This window comes from Phocoena phocoena, chromosome 4 (assembly GCF_963924675.1).
Source record: "Phocoena phocoena chromosome 4, mPhoPho1.1, whole genome shotgun sequence".
Classification (NCBI taxonomy): Eukaryota; Metazoa; Chordata; class Mammalia; order Artiodactyla; family Phocoenidae; genus Phocoena; species Phocoena phocoena.
In genome coordinates this window covers 114,200,991-114,216,383 of record NC_089222.1, presented here as the reverse complement: position 1 = coordinate 114,216,383, position 15,393 = coordinate 114,200,991, and the positions used below count along the sequence as shown (strand labels likewise).

Here is a 15,393-nt window from a genome sequence, read left to right as displayed (position 1 = left end):
AGAAAGAAAGTCACATACTAAGGTTGGTAGAGCAGAAAAAAATCAAAGGGAGCTGGATTCTTAATGGCTTCTTGGAGCCGATATACTTTCTCTCTACATCCTTCCTCCAGAATCAAATTTAAACCTATTTGGCTAAATTGTCTGACTGTGGTTACATGCAGTAGGATGCAATCCTGATCTAGCTGGGTGCCATGAAATTCTGGGAAAGGGAATATTTCACAAATAAGGTCAACTGTGTCAAATGGCTGCAAGAGGTAAATTACATCCATAATAGAAGGCAAAGTTTAGAAAGCTGAGGTCAAGGCTATTTAGAGTAACAGGATATTAGTGAGAGAGAAGGGTAAGGAAGGCCACACACTGCGCTCTGCACCTCTTTGCAAAGTTTTGGTAAAGCACTATATTTAAATTGCCTATGTTTGGAATACTGAATGGATCCTTGTTATATGGTTTTCAAAATGCTGATGTAGAAGAAGAAAACATCCCCAGACACAAAATGGAAACAATAGTATATCATATTCTTACTCCTACGATCTTGAAACAAAGAACCAAGAAGATAACCACACACCTGAATCTGAGATACACACTTTTGAAATTGTTTGTCCTCCCACAAAGTACCAAATATTACCGTTTATCCAAAATGTCTTCTGAGAAAACCATTTTTTTTCCTGAAAAAAAAAATTCTGACAGTTCATTTAAGTGTGGGAATCATAATAATTTAGATCTCCTACTGGTGTTTCACATCATTCATTAATATATTAAAAGCTATAAAGTCTTATAGAGAAAATACACTTAAAGATGTATTTTCCAAATTTTTTTTAACAGCTCACAGAAAAAAATTCACTGGAGCATATTTTGAGAAAGGCCACAATAAAATATTTAAATGCTAACCATGCCAATAACAACAGTTTTCCAAACCCTTAAAAATATACTGTCATAAAAGACATACTGTATACTGATATATGAAGAATACTTATCATTTCACAAATATTTATGTGGATTTTAAATACACCTGTGTATAAGAAGATGCCTACCTCTGGGAACAGAAAGCTTTTTCTAAATGTAACAATATATGGTATTTTGTTTTCAGCATCCCCCTTCTTGAAATAAAGAGATACATTCTTTGGGACCACAGGAATGGAAAAGGTAAGCCTAATAATGTGCCTAGTACAACAAATAGCACGTAGAACCACAGCTACCATTCATATAATGCTTACTGTTGGCCAGGCACAGATCTAAGCACATTATGCGTGTTAACTTACTTAATCCTCTCCAAAGCTCTATAAGGTAAATAGAATAATATCCCCACTTCTTATTAAAGTATAGAAAGGCTAAGTAACTTCACCAAGGGCAGAAAGCAATGCTAAATGAACACTTACTGAGTTTGTTGGGAACAAAATTTATTTCACCTTGACAGAATTAACCGTATCTATGAACAGTTTCCATAATGCAGTCTATGGATAAGAGCCATGGGGTTAATGGCTTAAGAGAACCCCTTATATTAAAAGAACACAAACTCCTCTTGGAATAGGTATTGTTATTCACCTGAAGTTGATGATCAAAATTTTGAAGGAGATTGAAGAATCATAACTGACAGAGTCCAGAAAGAACCTGTTTCACAGGAAACCATACAGAGACCTAAGTGGTCATTACTTCTTAAAAAGAAGGAAAAAAAAGAAAAGTGGTAAGGAATTGACTTTATTGCCCACAAATACTGGGGAGTCTAACCACATAATTCTGAGGTTATTATTCAAGTTTTAGGTTTTGGTGATTTTGACAAAAGATGAGAGAAGTGGAGGAAAAGGTAATTATCAGCAGGACTTAAAACATTGTCTCCACTGGCCAGAAAACATTGTCTGGCCATAAAACATTGGCCATAAAACATTGTCTCCGTTCCTGTGGAATTTTGGTTCATTGCTGCTTTCTTTCCTGAAGTAGTCCCAAAGGTAAATATGTTATAATCATATTTTCCAAGAAATCCCTCAAGCAAGATTCAACAAGGTTGCAACCTGCCCTAGACTTCTTTTTATATATATATATAAATTTATTTATTTATGGCTGCATTGGGTCTTTGTTGCTGCGTGCGGGCTTTTTCTAGGAGCAGTGAGTAGGGGCTACTTTTCATTGTGGTGCATGGGCTTCTCATTGTTGTGGCTTCTCTTGTTGCGGAGCACGGGCTCTAGGCGCACGGGCTTCAGTAGTTGTGGCGCAAGGGCTTCAGTAGTTGCGTCTCATGGGCTCTAGAGAGCAGGCTCAGTAGTTGCGGCACCCAGGCTTAGTTGCTCTGCGGCATGTGGGATCTTCCCGGACCAGGGCTCAAACCCGTGTCCCCTGCATTGGCAGGCAGATTCTTAACCACTGTGCCAGAAGGGAAGTCCCTACACTTCTATTTTAGAACTAAGGGAAGTCACTTGGGTGACGATGACAAGTGCTGAACTGTATGATCAAAATGTTCCCAGTGTCCTTCTACAAACACAGACTCCTAATCCACTTTCTAGTGTCTGACCGATATAAGAATCTAATAAAAGGGTAACTTAATATGACTCAGTCTAGATAAAGTACAGTATTATTTGGTAAAGAGATACAGGGTGATGAAGAAGGAAAGATTGAGACAGAATATAAATCCCTTGTGAGGGATGTCCTTTCCCACTTTCTTCTTAACTTTCTGGGTTTACTCTAAGTTTTACTTCAGCATTCACTGGATAAGATTAAAAATGTCCCCATTCAGGCATACTAAATACCTTGGTCATAAATTTTTATTTCTCTTGACAAGTGTAAAATGTCATAAGCGCTATTAAAACTTCAATTTAAACCTCTGGTTAAATACGACATAACTTAAAATGTTACAAAAGCTACAATTTCCACTTTGGATACTAAGAGACTGCGATTAGAAACTGTTTCATTATACTCAGAAACCTAAATTAAACATCAGATGTACTTTATTAAAATTTAGGTCGCACTTAATAACGATCTTCAAACATAAGAGCTGCTATAATTTAGAAATGGCTTTTCTGTTATCACTTACCATGTAAAATGAAAGAAAGTCATGCTGCGGTACAGAATTTAAGTAAATTAAAGTAATAACTTTGTGTTAACATATGCTGATGTATATAAGGGATATTGATGATGGAAGCTCAATAATCTTTTGTTCCGAACCTCTTTTAATACAACAAATGATCTTCAGGTAATTTAAACTAAAAGTCAGAAGGACAGATTAAATGATTTCCAAATGATCCTTCCAGCACAGTTCCATTCTTATTAATAAAACCTAGTTTTGTTTTATTTCACAGTTTTCATTCTAAGAAATGTAAAGTAAACTAAAAAACCTAGCATTTCTCTTTTGGATTATGCGAAGCAAATATAGCCTTCCATGAATTTACTTAAGAATATCTAAGATCCATTTCACATATTACTTTTCCTGATGAATGATGGTATGGATATTAATAGAGGTTTGAGTATCCCCTTCTCTGATTAATACTCCACGCTGTACATATTCATATGTAGGAAGCAATCTTTTTCCTTATTCATCCAGGCAAATGTATTTTTGTGCTCTCCCAAGCTTACCCCTACCATACCAGTACCTGCTGCACCGCCACCCCCCAGTGCGCATGCTCTCTCTCTTCCCTTCCCTGTCTCTTTCTCTTTCTCCGCCCCCTTCTCCTTGAATCTCTTTCTCTGTTACTCTGGATATGTTTCCCGCTGTATCCCTCTTTTGCTTTTCTTTCTGTGTGTTTCTCTCCCTCCATTTCTGCCCCTGAATGCTGTCTCTACCAGTCTCTTACATATCCCTCCCCACTCTGTGCCTCCACTCTTACTGGTTTAGAAACCCAGGATAGTTCCCCTAAAATCATACTTCACCTGCTTCTCTTTTTAAAAATCAACCACATTGGCCTTGCATTCCCAAAAGGTGTTTGGGGCTCTGGGACATGAGCAGGGGTCTATGAACTCCAGTTCACCACAATGTATACTAGGCTTCTCAAACTTGAATTTGCATGTGAATCATATGAACCACCTTAAGATATTGTTTAAATACAGGGTCTGACTCAGGTGGTCAGGAGGGGGGCCCAACATTCAGCATCTCTCACTTGCTACCAGAGGATGCCAATGCTGCTGGTCCATGGAGCATATTTTGAGTAGAAGCCTCCAGCTGCTGCCTGTAGTAGACCCAATCCTTCCCACATCTGAGTTTGCCTCCCCACACGTTTCTTCTCTTTCTTATCTTCTTCTCTTTCTTATCCATATCATGCCTAGTTGCTGCAGCACCTAGATTTCCACTGGTCTTTACATCTTATTTTATTTTATTTTTTTTACATCTTATTTTAATTAAGCTTTTCTAAAAATATATTTCATCAACCACAGACGAAAGCCTAAGATTGTAATGAGAAATGTAAAATATTACTATGTTATAATTTTCCTTTGATTTCTCATCAAATTTGCTTCATTAAATATAAATCTATTGGACTATGATAACAGCTTTACATATAATATACAGATTACCGGCAAAGTACAGGAATGCAAATAATTCTACTTTACAGAATACTTATTTTGTGTATTTTTTCCCCCCTATCCAGAAAGAAAAAGAGAAAGTAAAGATGGTTAGGTCCTGTTTTGCACATGTAAAGTTTCTCAAGGGAACTTCAGAAAATCCGTTCAGGTACCATCAATACTAATTGTTTCCTTATCAGTCAGGAAGTTTAAACCCCTTTGTTTTCTATCAGTCATTACACTCATAAACACAGGTTGATGCTACTCAGAAGGGGTCAGTACACTGAGAGAGCCTGTCCTACACTTATCAGAGCCTAAAAAGAACTCATTTGACTTTCTGTACTAGTGGAAGTCAACTAAATTTCCTGAGTAATGTTATCGCGCAAAAGGGCCAATTAAATATTCCAAAATCTTGAAAGAAAGAAAAACTCCCAGGGAAATAGTACCGAGACTGCATTCTAAGAGCCGTGCCTTCAAATGTGTTTGAGATCACGTGACCTGCTTGCCTTTACAAACAGGTTGTGTGGAAATGAGATAGCTCCTTCAAGTGGCATTCTCATACCTTATGATGCTCCTCAGACATGGAATAAAACACTTCCAATTTACATGTTAGGTCACATCACTTGCAATGGGCCAGGAATGGTGCTAGGCACTTGAGTCACAGATGGCTCCAGAGGAGGTGACTCGAGACAATTATAAGAGAGTGACCGGGGGCTTCCCTGCTGGCGCAGTGGTTTAGAGTCCGCCTGCCGATGCAGAGGACACGGGTTCGTGCCCCGGTCCGGGAAGATCCCACATGCCGCGGAGCGGCTAGGCGCGTAAGCCATGGCCGCTGAGCCTGCGCGTCCGGAGGCTGTGCTCCGCAACGGGAGAGGTCACGGCAGTGAGAGGCCCGCGTACCGCAAAAACAAACAAAAACAAAGAGAGTGACCGGTGGAACAGGAAGAGAAGCACATTCCAGGCTGCGGAAACAGAGGAAAGTGCCATTTCTTGGGGCTGTGATGGGCTGCAGCATACTGAACTACTGTCAGCCATTCAAAGCTAACATCACCTAATCCAAATTCTCAATTCCACTTTCATGGTCGTAGACTTGACCTTGACTTCACCATCAGCAATGATTGCATCTCTTGCAAAATCTCAGCTTCTACTGACTCACCCTCCAAAGTTAAACCAAGTCTTCAATCTCCAAATCTAATCTTCACTTTTCTCTTCATCTCCATTACTACACCTATTTCCAACTAGCACCATCTCCTGCCTGTAATACTGCAATAGCTTCCTAACTGGACTCCCCCAATCATTCTGTAATTCATTCTCCCAACGTTCAGTACGCAAGTATCACGAGTGACATTTTAGACTATAAATCAGATCATGTCACCTCCATCATTGCCTGAAAACTTGCTGTGGTTCTCATTGCACTGAACATACAGTCCAACATCACTAACCCGGTTACAGGATCCTGCATGACCTGGCCCCCACCCATCTCTCTAGCTGTTCCCCTTACTCATATGCCATACTAGCTATCTTTCATTTTCTCAAATATGCCCAAGTCTATCATTTCTCATGGCCTTTTACATGTACTATTCTTTTTGCCTGAAACGCCTTTTCTTTTACTTTGTGTCTTGGTAATATCCACGGGGATTTCTGCTCTCAGCTTAACCCGAATCCTTCCTGGCACTTGGCACAATTTTAAGGATAAAGTTATTTGTATGGTTAGTTACTTATTTTCTGTCATCACAACCCCCTCTTCCCACTATTTTATAACCTCTATGAAGGCAGAAACCATTTTCTTTTTTGTTCACCACTGAATAGCTAAAACTAAGCAAAAGGCCTGGAAAGAGCTACTTAGGGAAAAATATCAATTTTTTGGATAAACTATATTTCGTTATTCTTCATATTTTGATTTAATGCCTGACTTTTTAAAAACAACATTTTTAATGCCCACATTGTGTAACTAAGAAAAGAACTTTTATGCCTTCAAAACATTCAATGGGGCTTTATTCTAATCTGACAAAAAAGCTTGAATTGATAATCAATGAAAGGTTTAAGTTAATTTATATTGTATTAATTAAAATTAATTATACTAAGAATGTTTAGGTATGTTTTATTAAACTTGTCATTGAAGCAAAACTTTTTAAATAAATACAAATGATTCTCAAGTTAGTCTCTGTATGTGGGAAAGATGTCTAGCATTTAAATCACAAGTAAATTAGGAGGATTAAAAGGAAGGGTGATATGATGATAAGATTTAAGAGATAACCATGGTTATTAGTTTTTAAAGGCAATATTGTTGATATGAGGAGACACTGCCAAGAATTTCCCATAAATAACTAAATACTGAATTGATTTCCTGGAAGCCTCAAGGGACTTTATATCTAAGCATCAAATAGTGTTGGAATAATCATTTAGTACTTTTCAGCATGTATGGACACCATCTACTTTTTGAGAAAATAAAAGGAGTGGCTCATGAGACTGCTAATGGAATACATAACCTTTAACCCCAAGATTACTGGATTGAATCTGGTCCAGGACGGTGTATGTAGTAATATCCAGCAGATGGAACCTGTTTTGTAACATCCAATCTAGAGAGCTAAACTCTTCCATTTAGTCTTTATGACATAGCTATGTGTTCCAACATAGCCAATGCCTTCTCTTTTTTTTTAACCAACCAAGAAAAGACTGAATATTAATTGAATAGTAAATAGTTTTCCCTAGAGAACATATAATGATGTTAGGATATCTAGAAGGATATCCACCCAACTTTCAACAGTGGTTAACTCTGGGCAAATGAGATTACAAGAACATATATTTTAAAAGAGCAAGTATGTTCTATAATGCATGTGTTTAGAAATAACATACAATAAGTTATTTTAAAATGATCTCCATAAGCTTACTAATCATATTCCTTAAACTGAGTTTGGGAGCAAAGGAATGAAAATGTATGACATTTCCCACTCTAAGATCTTTCTACAAATTTGCTAAAGATTAATAAATGACAGTTGTGTGAGCCAAAGAAAAAACAATAAAAGTTTGCCTAAGAAATCAACTGCACACATATCTACAGCCCATAATTGGTTTAACTAAGAGTAGTTTTAAGATAGAATGTCACCTGTTGGTTATTTATGAGTAAGTAGTACATTCTCTGACACAGCCACCTCCTTTAACACCCACGTTCAAAAGGTCAGCCGACTTCGTCCTTTTCTACTAAAATACCCATTGAAACTTAAACTTTCTCTTTATGCCCATCGTCACTGTCATCTCTCACATGGGTTATGGAATATGGGTTTCTGCTTTTATATTTCATACTAAATACTCTTTGGACAGATAAAACCAAAAAAAAAAAGAAGAAAGAATTTTTATGTTATTTCAAAGAAAATGAGAATTGTCTCCTCTCTTAATGTAGTATAGAAAGGATACTGCTCTTACTTTTCTCAACAAATACAGAATTCACACTATATTTACTTGAAGACATAATGTTTCTATCCTCAATTTATGACACAATTTAAACCCAATATTTGGATGCAGCAAGTGATCTGATGGACCACGGAGATTACATGATTTTTCCACCTGGTTTTCTGATTTTTATTTCTCAGTTACTTAAGATGATAAAATAACTACAAATCTAACTTAAAAATCTCCAAATAATTGTTATTTAAAGACAGCTATAGGTGGAATGTTTGTGCCACCCCCCAAAAAAATTTGTATGTTGAAATCTTTATCCCCAATGTGATGGTATTTGGAGGTCATTAGGGTGGAATGAGTTCACTGGGGTGCAGCCCCTGTGATGGAATTAGAGTCTTTATACAGGGATAGAGACCAGAGCTTTCTCTTCACCATGTGAGGAAACCAGGAAGAGAACTCTCACCAGAACCTGACCATGCTGGTACCCTGGCCTCTGACTTCCAAGCCTCTAGAACTATGAGAAATAAAAGTTTGTTATGTAAGCCACCCAGTACGTGGTATTCTTGTTAAAGCAGCCTGAACTAAGATTGGCAACAGGGCTTCCCTGGTGGCACATGGTTGAGAGTCCGCCTGCCGATGCAGGGGACATGGGTTCGTGCCCCGGTCCGGGAAGATCCCACATGCCGTGGAGCGGCTGGGCCCGTGAGCCATGGTCGCTAAGCCTGTGCGTCCGGAGCCTGTGCTCCGCAACGGGAGAGGCCACAACAGTGAGAGGCCCACGTACCACAAAAAAAAAAAAAAAAGACTGTCAACAACAAAAGACTATATTCTAACTGGTGGTAAAAACTCAAGTCTTTAGTAAATATAATCATGTCACAGAACTTAGCAATATTGCTTCTTTGCTTAAGTGAAAAAACATGTGAATTCAAAACGAAAATTTTAATGTTATACCAACTGTAAAAGTTACAAAAATGAAATTTTTCATTTGACCCTAAGACAAAAATGATTTAAGTCAATACTATTTGCATGCCTTACATTAACAACGAGAATCTAAAGATAAGGGTAAATTTCTCATACCAGGAATTTCAACTCAAGATGGAATTTAATATACTTAACATGCTCTGTACTTAACCAGAAATTAATTTAAGAAAATTTACTTACTGAAACATTTAATTTAAATTTTACTATATTAACACACATATCTTCAAATTCAAAATGAAGTCAGTCCATTTCTGAAATAAAAAGCATCCAGATCCCCTTTGTATAAATAATCCTAGTGTCTGGCCACAATACAGGGAAAGAGAAGAAAGCAGTGAAACCAACAGCACCGACAATTAGATTTATGATTTATAATTATGTGCCAGTCACTGTGCTACACACTTTATATGCACTATTTCATTTACTCATGAATCAATTTTGCAACAAAAAGTCATTGCATTTTAGGATATAAGTGTGCAACAAAGAAGAAAGATATTTTAAAATCATTAAACTAAATGAATCTTTAACATTCTTCATTTGAATACTGAAAACAAAATAATATATATATAAATGTTTTAGAATCTCATCAAATCATGGAAAATGGCAAAGTTTTTTTAAAAGATAAAGCAGATTAGAGGAAACAAATATTTTCAAAGATGCAATACAGAGCTAGCTCAATTTCAAAGATAAAAAGTCTTTCAAGGAACAATATATGTGTGTGCACACATATAAAGGTCAACTTGATTGTGTGTACAATCAATCAATCAATCGATCGATACTTTATAATATAATGGCATATTCTATTTTCACCTGCTCATCGGTACCATTTTACTGCCAGGAGTCATCCTTTCACCTTCAATGCTCCAGATTTTAGAAATACATTCTACTATGCCAACACCTGGCTCTTTAGCATACACGTCAGTACACTTTCTCATTTTATCCAAAGGAGGAAAATCAGATAATTCAAATTCTAAATCACTTTATAAGGAGAATTGTTTAATAACAATGAAAGATCATAGTGTATTGAAAGTAGTGGGAAAATATTACTTTAAAATATAAACATTTTCCCTCAAAGTAATTACTATTAAAAAGCACCCCGGTTAATAAAATCTGGGAAGATTAATCTCTGATTAATTGTACAAAATTATTTTTTTCTGGAAAGATAGTTCTGTGTTTTGCTGCTAAGACAGTCAGCAGATGTCTGCCTAGTCTGAAGGGAATTTCTCTTCCTCAGGAGAAAACAGCTTACATAGGAAACAAATAGCCATATGCTGACTATGTACTACTTAGCAGATGACGTAGAGAGACATGTTCTGTAATCGAAAGCATGAGGCTCAAGGTTCAAATTAATTTTCCTTAAAATTCAATGCAATTACCCAAGCTCGAGTTACTTATTAAATATAAGTTGTGTTGAAGAACTGTGCTATCAATTTGTGCCAGGCATAAAATAAAGTTCTAAATTTACTAACTGGTAATGTCGAATATAGAAGAACAGACCCGTAAAATATTTTTTCTAAACATTTAGCAGACTCTCAAATAGAGCTAATACGAAACAAAAAAATACTACTTGCAACACCATTTTAGAAAGTTGGGTTTGAAACTGAGTTAAACAGTGAATTTTCATAAGTCTTAGAAACAGCAATATATTCTAAATTTACAAGTTAAAGTCCTCATCAAGATATATCATTCTTGGCTTGCAAAGAAAAACAATAATTAAAAAAACAAATTAAAAAAATGCATCTGTGATTAAAAATTGGTTTCCTTTACAGAGATAAGCTTCCAAAAATTCAAGGTGGAAACTTTAGGTGTAAGGACTACCATATATTTCTTAGCATTCCGATTCTTAGACTTTATAATTGTGTGAGATAAACTTAATTGCATCAAAACTGAGTTTTCAAGAACAAGAATACAACTTTTACTACATGGCAAAGAGCAGCACCTAAAGATCGGTCAGTGCTTTTCACTGGGTCCAACCTGGTTATAATTGCGATTTAAATGAAAACAAAAATAAATAATCCTAAAGATAACCAATAAATGCAATCCTTTTGGTATATTATTTAAATTTAAATAAATATTAAAAACACAAAAGACAAGAATATTATCATTTCTATACAAAAATAAAAGTTTTAAATGACGTTCCATATCATTTTTTTCTCCACTGTTTGAGAGATTGACAACTGTTAGGAACCAAGAAATCCAGTTGTTACAGCTGTAAAACTTGGTTTAAAGGCAAATAAAACACAGATAAATGTTTTTAAAAGCATTACCAACAACTGTGCTGTGAAACCAGCGTTGCCTCAAGACACTTTTGTTAATGCTATTACTTTGGGCTATAGCGTCACTAAGAAATTAGATGAAATCTTTGTCTTCCTGTGGCTGAGCCTTTGGGAAGAATAAGAATAGCTCTTACTGAACTTCTGGTACCTAAACTAAGAAAATATGCAAAAAAATAGTAATATTCTCCAGGAAATAATAAAACCAAGCTATAATAGTACTTTATAGATTTAACCTACAGCAAATATGACCCATGTTTCCCTGCCCTCTTTCCCCTCCTGTATTTATGTAACATACAAAAGGCTAGTTTTGATTTTAGGATGCAAACATATTTTAAAATGGTGAATGAGCAGTAACCATTGGCTAAAATAAATAACTGAAATACATGTGAACTAAATTACTATATATCTATTTGTAGTGCACTGAACCATGAAATTTTTAGACACAAAAACCCATTTTAACTGCAGAGTACTTAATTTTTCCCAAATAACTTATGTGACCAAATAACACAATTTCTTTAAATAAAAACATGCTTTTAATTTTTACAACTTAACTAGTATAAAAATTATTGGAAGCAAACACTACTTGAACTTTTCACATGGTTTCAAATAATTATAATCACTAATAAGGTGATCCTGGGCTTCCCTGGTGGCGCAGTGGTTGAGAGTCCGCCTGCCGATGCAGGGGACATGGGTTCGTGCCCTGGTCCGGGAAGATCCCACATGCCGTGGAGCGGCTGGGCCCGTGAGCCATGGCCGCTGAGCCTGCGCGTCAGGAGCCTGTGCTCCGCGACGGGAGAGGCCACAACAGTGAGAGGTCCGCGTATCGCAAAAAAAAAATAATAATAATAATAAAAAAAAAAGGTGATACTTATTATCAAACTACTCTTATTAACAGCAAACTATATTTGATAAATATATAATATCTATATACTTCTCCCTTCCCAAGTATATGAATTGTTACTGAATATGATCTTAAAGTATTTTCTAGAGTAGTTTTATTAAATTTTATTCAGTAAATTATGATATCCTTTTTTTCTCTGGAGCTTGACAACATTTTGGAATGTGTCAGGAATATCCCACTAAAATTTGTGAACTATGCATTAAGGGACTATGTATTTGAATATTTTACTGGTAAAAGTTATATAATGCTCTTATGTCTGGTTTCAATTTCATGATCGTATATTTGTTGACTGAGATTGCAAGAGCTTTTCCCATAATGGACTCTCAAGGTAATGGAATGTCTAAGTTAGAAACAGAACTTAACTGGAAACTAATGGTGTCTTTTAAAATAACTGCACAAAAGCCAGATTAAAACAGACAGGTCTCTAAATCCCAATGCATTAAGGATATCTTGATCATCTGAGGTAAAACTAGAGGTGTTTTGAAAAGGAAGATCTAGAGGGTAAGCATTTAGACTCTCTACTCAAGTCTATAAACTTTTAAAAAAATTCTGACAATGATAAGAATACAAGGAGAGTAGAAAATAAGAAGCATGAGATGATCTTTGATATTTCTGTTGGTACACATTTCTTATAAAGAATTCTAATTCCAGAGAATAAACAATCACTGTTTTTCCCTCCTCATCCTCAGTTTCTTACATACCACACACAGGAGTTGGCCTAGGTTATCTACATCATCTTTCTTGATTCTCTAAATTTGTTCTCAAATGTTAACTCACATTTATCTTCACAGAAAATAATAATTCTTAAGTATAACGGTGCCAAGCATTAGAAAGGTGTTAGTATCGCAACTTTGAAAGATGACTTTGTCAAAACATATATATATATGTCTTATAAATAAGTTGAAACTTTAAAATTATTTTGCTTGTGCTACATTTAAAGTTTAAAAAACAAAAAGAAAAAGAAAAATATCTTTCTGCTGTGATTATAGCTTTTATACATCTCACTGATTTAGCTCTAGGACCTTCACTGAAAATCAAGGCAATAAGAGAAAGTACAATAAGTTAATTATCAGTTAACTGTGAATAGAGAAATATAAAGTTGGGTTTCAAGTAAATGTTTTAAAAATGTGAATGCCTAATTCTGACAGAGGTTTAAATGGTTACTTTAATTTTTTATTCTATCTAATTAAATTTTATGCTCGTATCAGATATCTTTGGCCTTCTGTCTCAAGGTAAGTATTACGTGGCTCTGTGAGTGTGATCAAATCATCTAAATTCTCTGGAGATGATTTCACATTAATAATATGATTGAGTTGGAATAATCTATCTTTAAATTCCTTTCTATGTCTATAATGTCATAATTATCTGTGGTTCTTTATATTCATGTTCTAGTTGAATGCAGGAGACAATGTTAGAGATTATGAAAACTGATTATATAATTAAAATTTTGAACATACATTGTAGTAAAATATCAATCACCTTGGAAAACATTAAATATAGACATAGTTATGTATACAGTTTCATATATAATTATAGACAGCTAAATTTAAAGTGATATTAAAATTTAAAGTGAATTAGATCTAAATTTCATTTGTGTCTCCAATCCCTATACAATTCTCAATTTCTGTCACATATACATATACACAGCAGGATTCTTTCAAAGGAATGAAATTTTCTGGCCACCTCTTGAATGTTTATTGAAAATAAGCCTAATTCTAATTCAAATACAATACACATCTAGACTCTATATATAACAACTTAATCATTAGTCAACTAAATCCTTATTGAGGTAATTCCAAATGAGCAGCCTTTGGTATTTGTGTAAATAAACTGAACCATCAACTCCCTTAGGATTCCATCCATGTGTTTTCCTCCAAGGGTGCACTACAGTGTAGCCAAGATAATACAGTATGAGGCATATACATACATTTCTTTGGATATAGCTTTACCGAAAGTGTATTTCTGAGAATTAGAAACAGTTTAAAACCACACCCTACACTACCAGGTGAAAGTATTTCTCCTAATGAAGACAAATGAAAAATACCCTACACTATTATATTTCCGTAAACATCCTCATTTTCTATATATTTAAAAGGAACAAAGGAGGCGAATACATCCATTTCAGTGAGCATGTTCAACAGAAAACAGCTCCAAAAAGTAAAACAAAGCACAGGGAACTCTGCTCAATACTCTGTAATAACCTAAATGGGAAAAGAATTTGAAAAAGAATAGATACATGTATATGCATAATTGAATTGCTTTGCTGTACACCTGAAAGTAACACAACACTGTAAATCAACTCTAGTCCAATAAAAAATAAAATTTTTTTTTAACTAAAAACTTTTTTTTAAAAAGTAAAACAGTTCAACAACTATGTGTAAATCCCAATTTAGCTTGAATAACCAGCTAAGATGAGAAATATAGAAAATTCAAACAAATAGTAGATGATATTCATATACAAATCTAGAGATTTTGCTCAGGAAAAGCCTGTGATACAGGTTTAAACTTTTATTACTGTGATCAAGTGAAATGATCCCATGTGGCCATCCCTCCAAACACAGAAAGCCCATTTTACTTACTGGCTACCTCCAGCGATGCATTGTGACTCACAGCCTCTCCGAGGTAATTCCTTGCTACACAGACATAGACCCCTTCATCAGGCCTACTTTTTCGTCCATGCACTATACGTAAGAAAAATAAAGATCCACTTGGCAGCAACATTCGGTGTGAGCGAGGGTCATCTTTGTCTGTCTCCACTCTCTCCCCACCTTTGTACCATTCAATGGTGGGTGTGGGGCGGCCTTCAGCTTTGCAGTTCAAAGTTGCAGGTTCTCCTTTTGAGACAATTAGGTCGGAAGGGTGTTCAACAATGCGAGGTGGAAAATCTTCCTGACGAAGACGGGAGCCTGCATAAGAATTGACAAAATATCTTCATTTCATCACTTGAAAACAATTAAAAGTCTTATTTCAAAAGCATAGGCGTTAGCACTACTACCTAAACACTGCATAATAATGACCTACTCTTCCTCACCTCCTTACTAACTAATCCTTCTGGTGTCCACCTTGACTATACCTTCTAATTCCTGAATCCTTTTGACCCACCACTTAGAAAGTGCTCTTGCTAAAACTTTGTCTGTACAAATCCTGTCTGCTCTCCAAATCCCTTGTCCACAAATCCTTTCAGAACCCATCACCCTGTCTGTTTGTACCATGTACATGCCTGTTTTTGCAGAGGAATGTATTAGAGAATTGTCGACTATTACAAATAATGGCATGGCTTCCTGGAATCTCATTTTTAATGAAACATCAATCAACACTTTAGCAAAACATATGCTATATAATAATAAACATTTATGT

At 35.6% G+C, this 15,393-nt stretch overlaps 1 protein-coding gene across 1 annotated transcript in view; it reads right to left on the bottom strand.

Annotated features, from left to right (window-relative positions):
* ROBO1 (roundabout guidance receptor 1) overlaps positions 1–15,393 on the bottom strand; it is a 946,213-nt gene that overhangs the window by 300,772 nt on the left and 630,048 nt on the right. Inside the window, exon 3 of the mRNA XM_065876055.1 lies at positions 14,616–14,942. Coding sequence (XP_065732127.1) covers positions 14,616–14,942 — 327 coding nt within the window. The remainder of the gene's footprint in view (positions 1–14,615; positions 14,943–15,393) is intronic.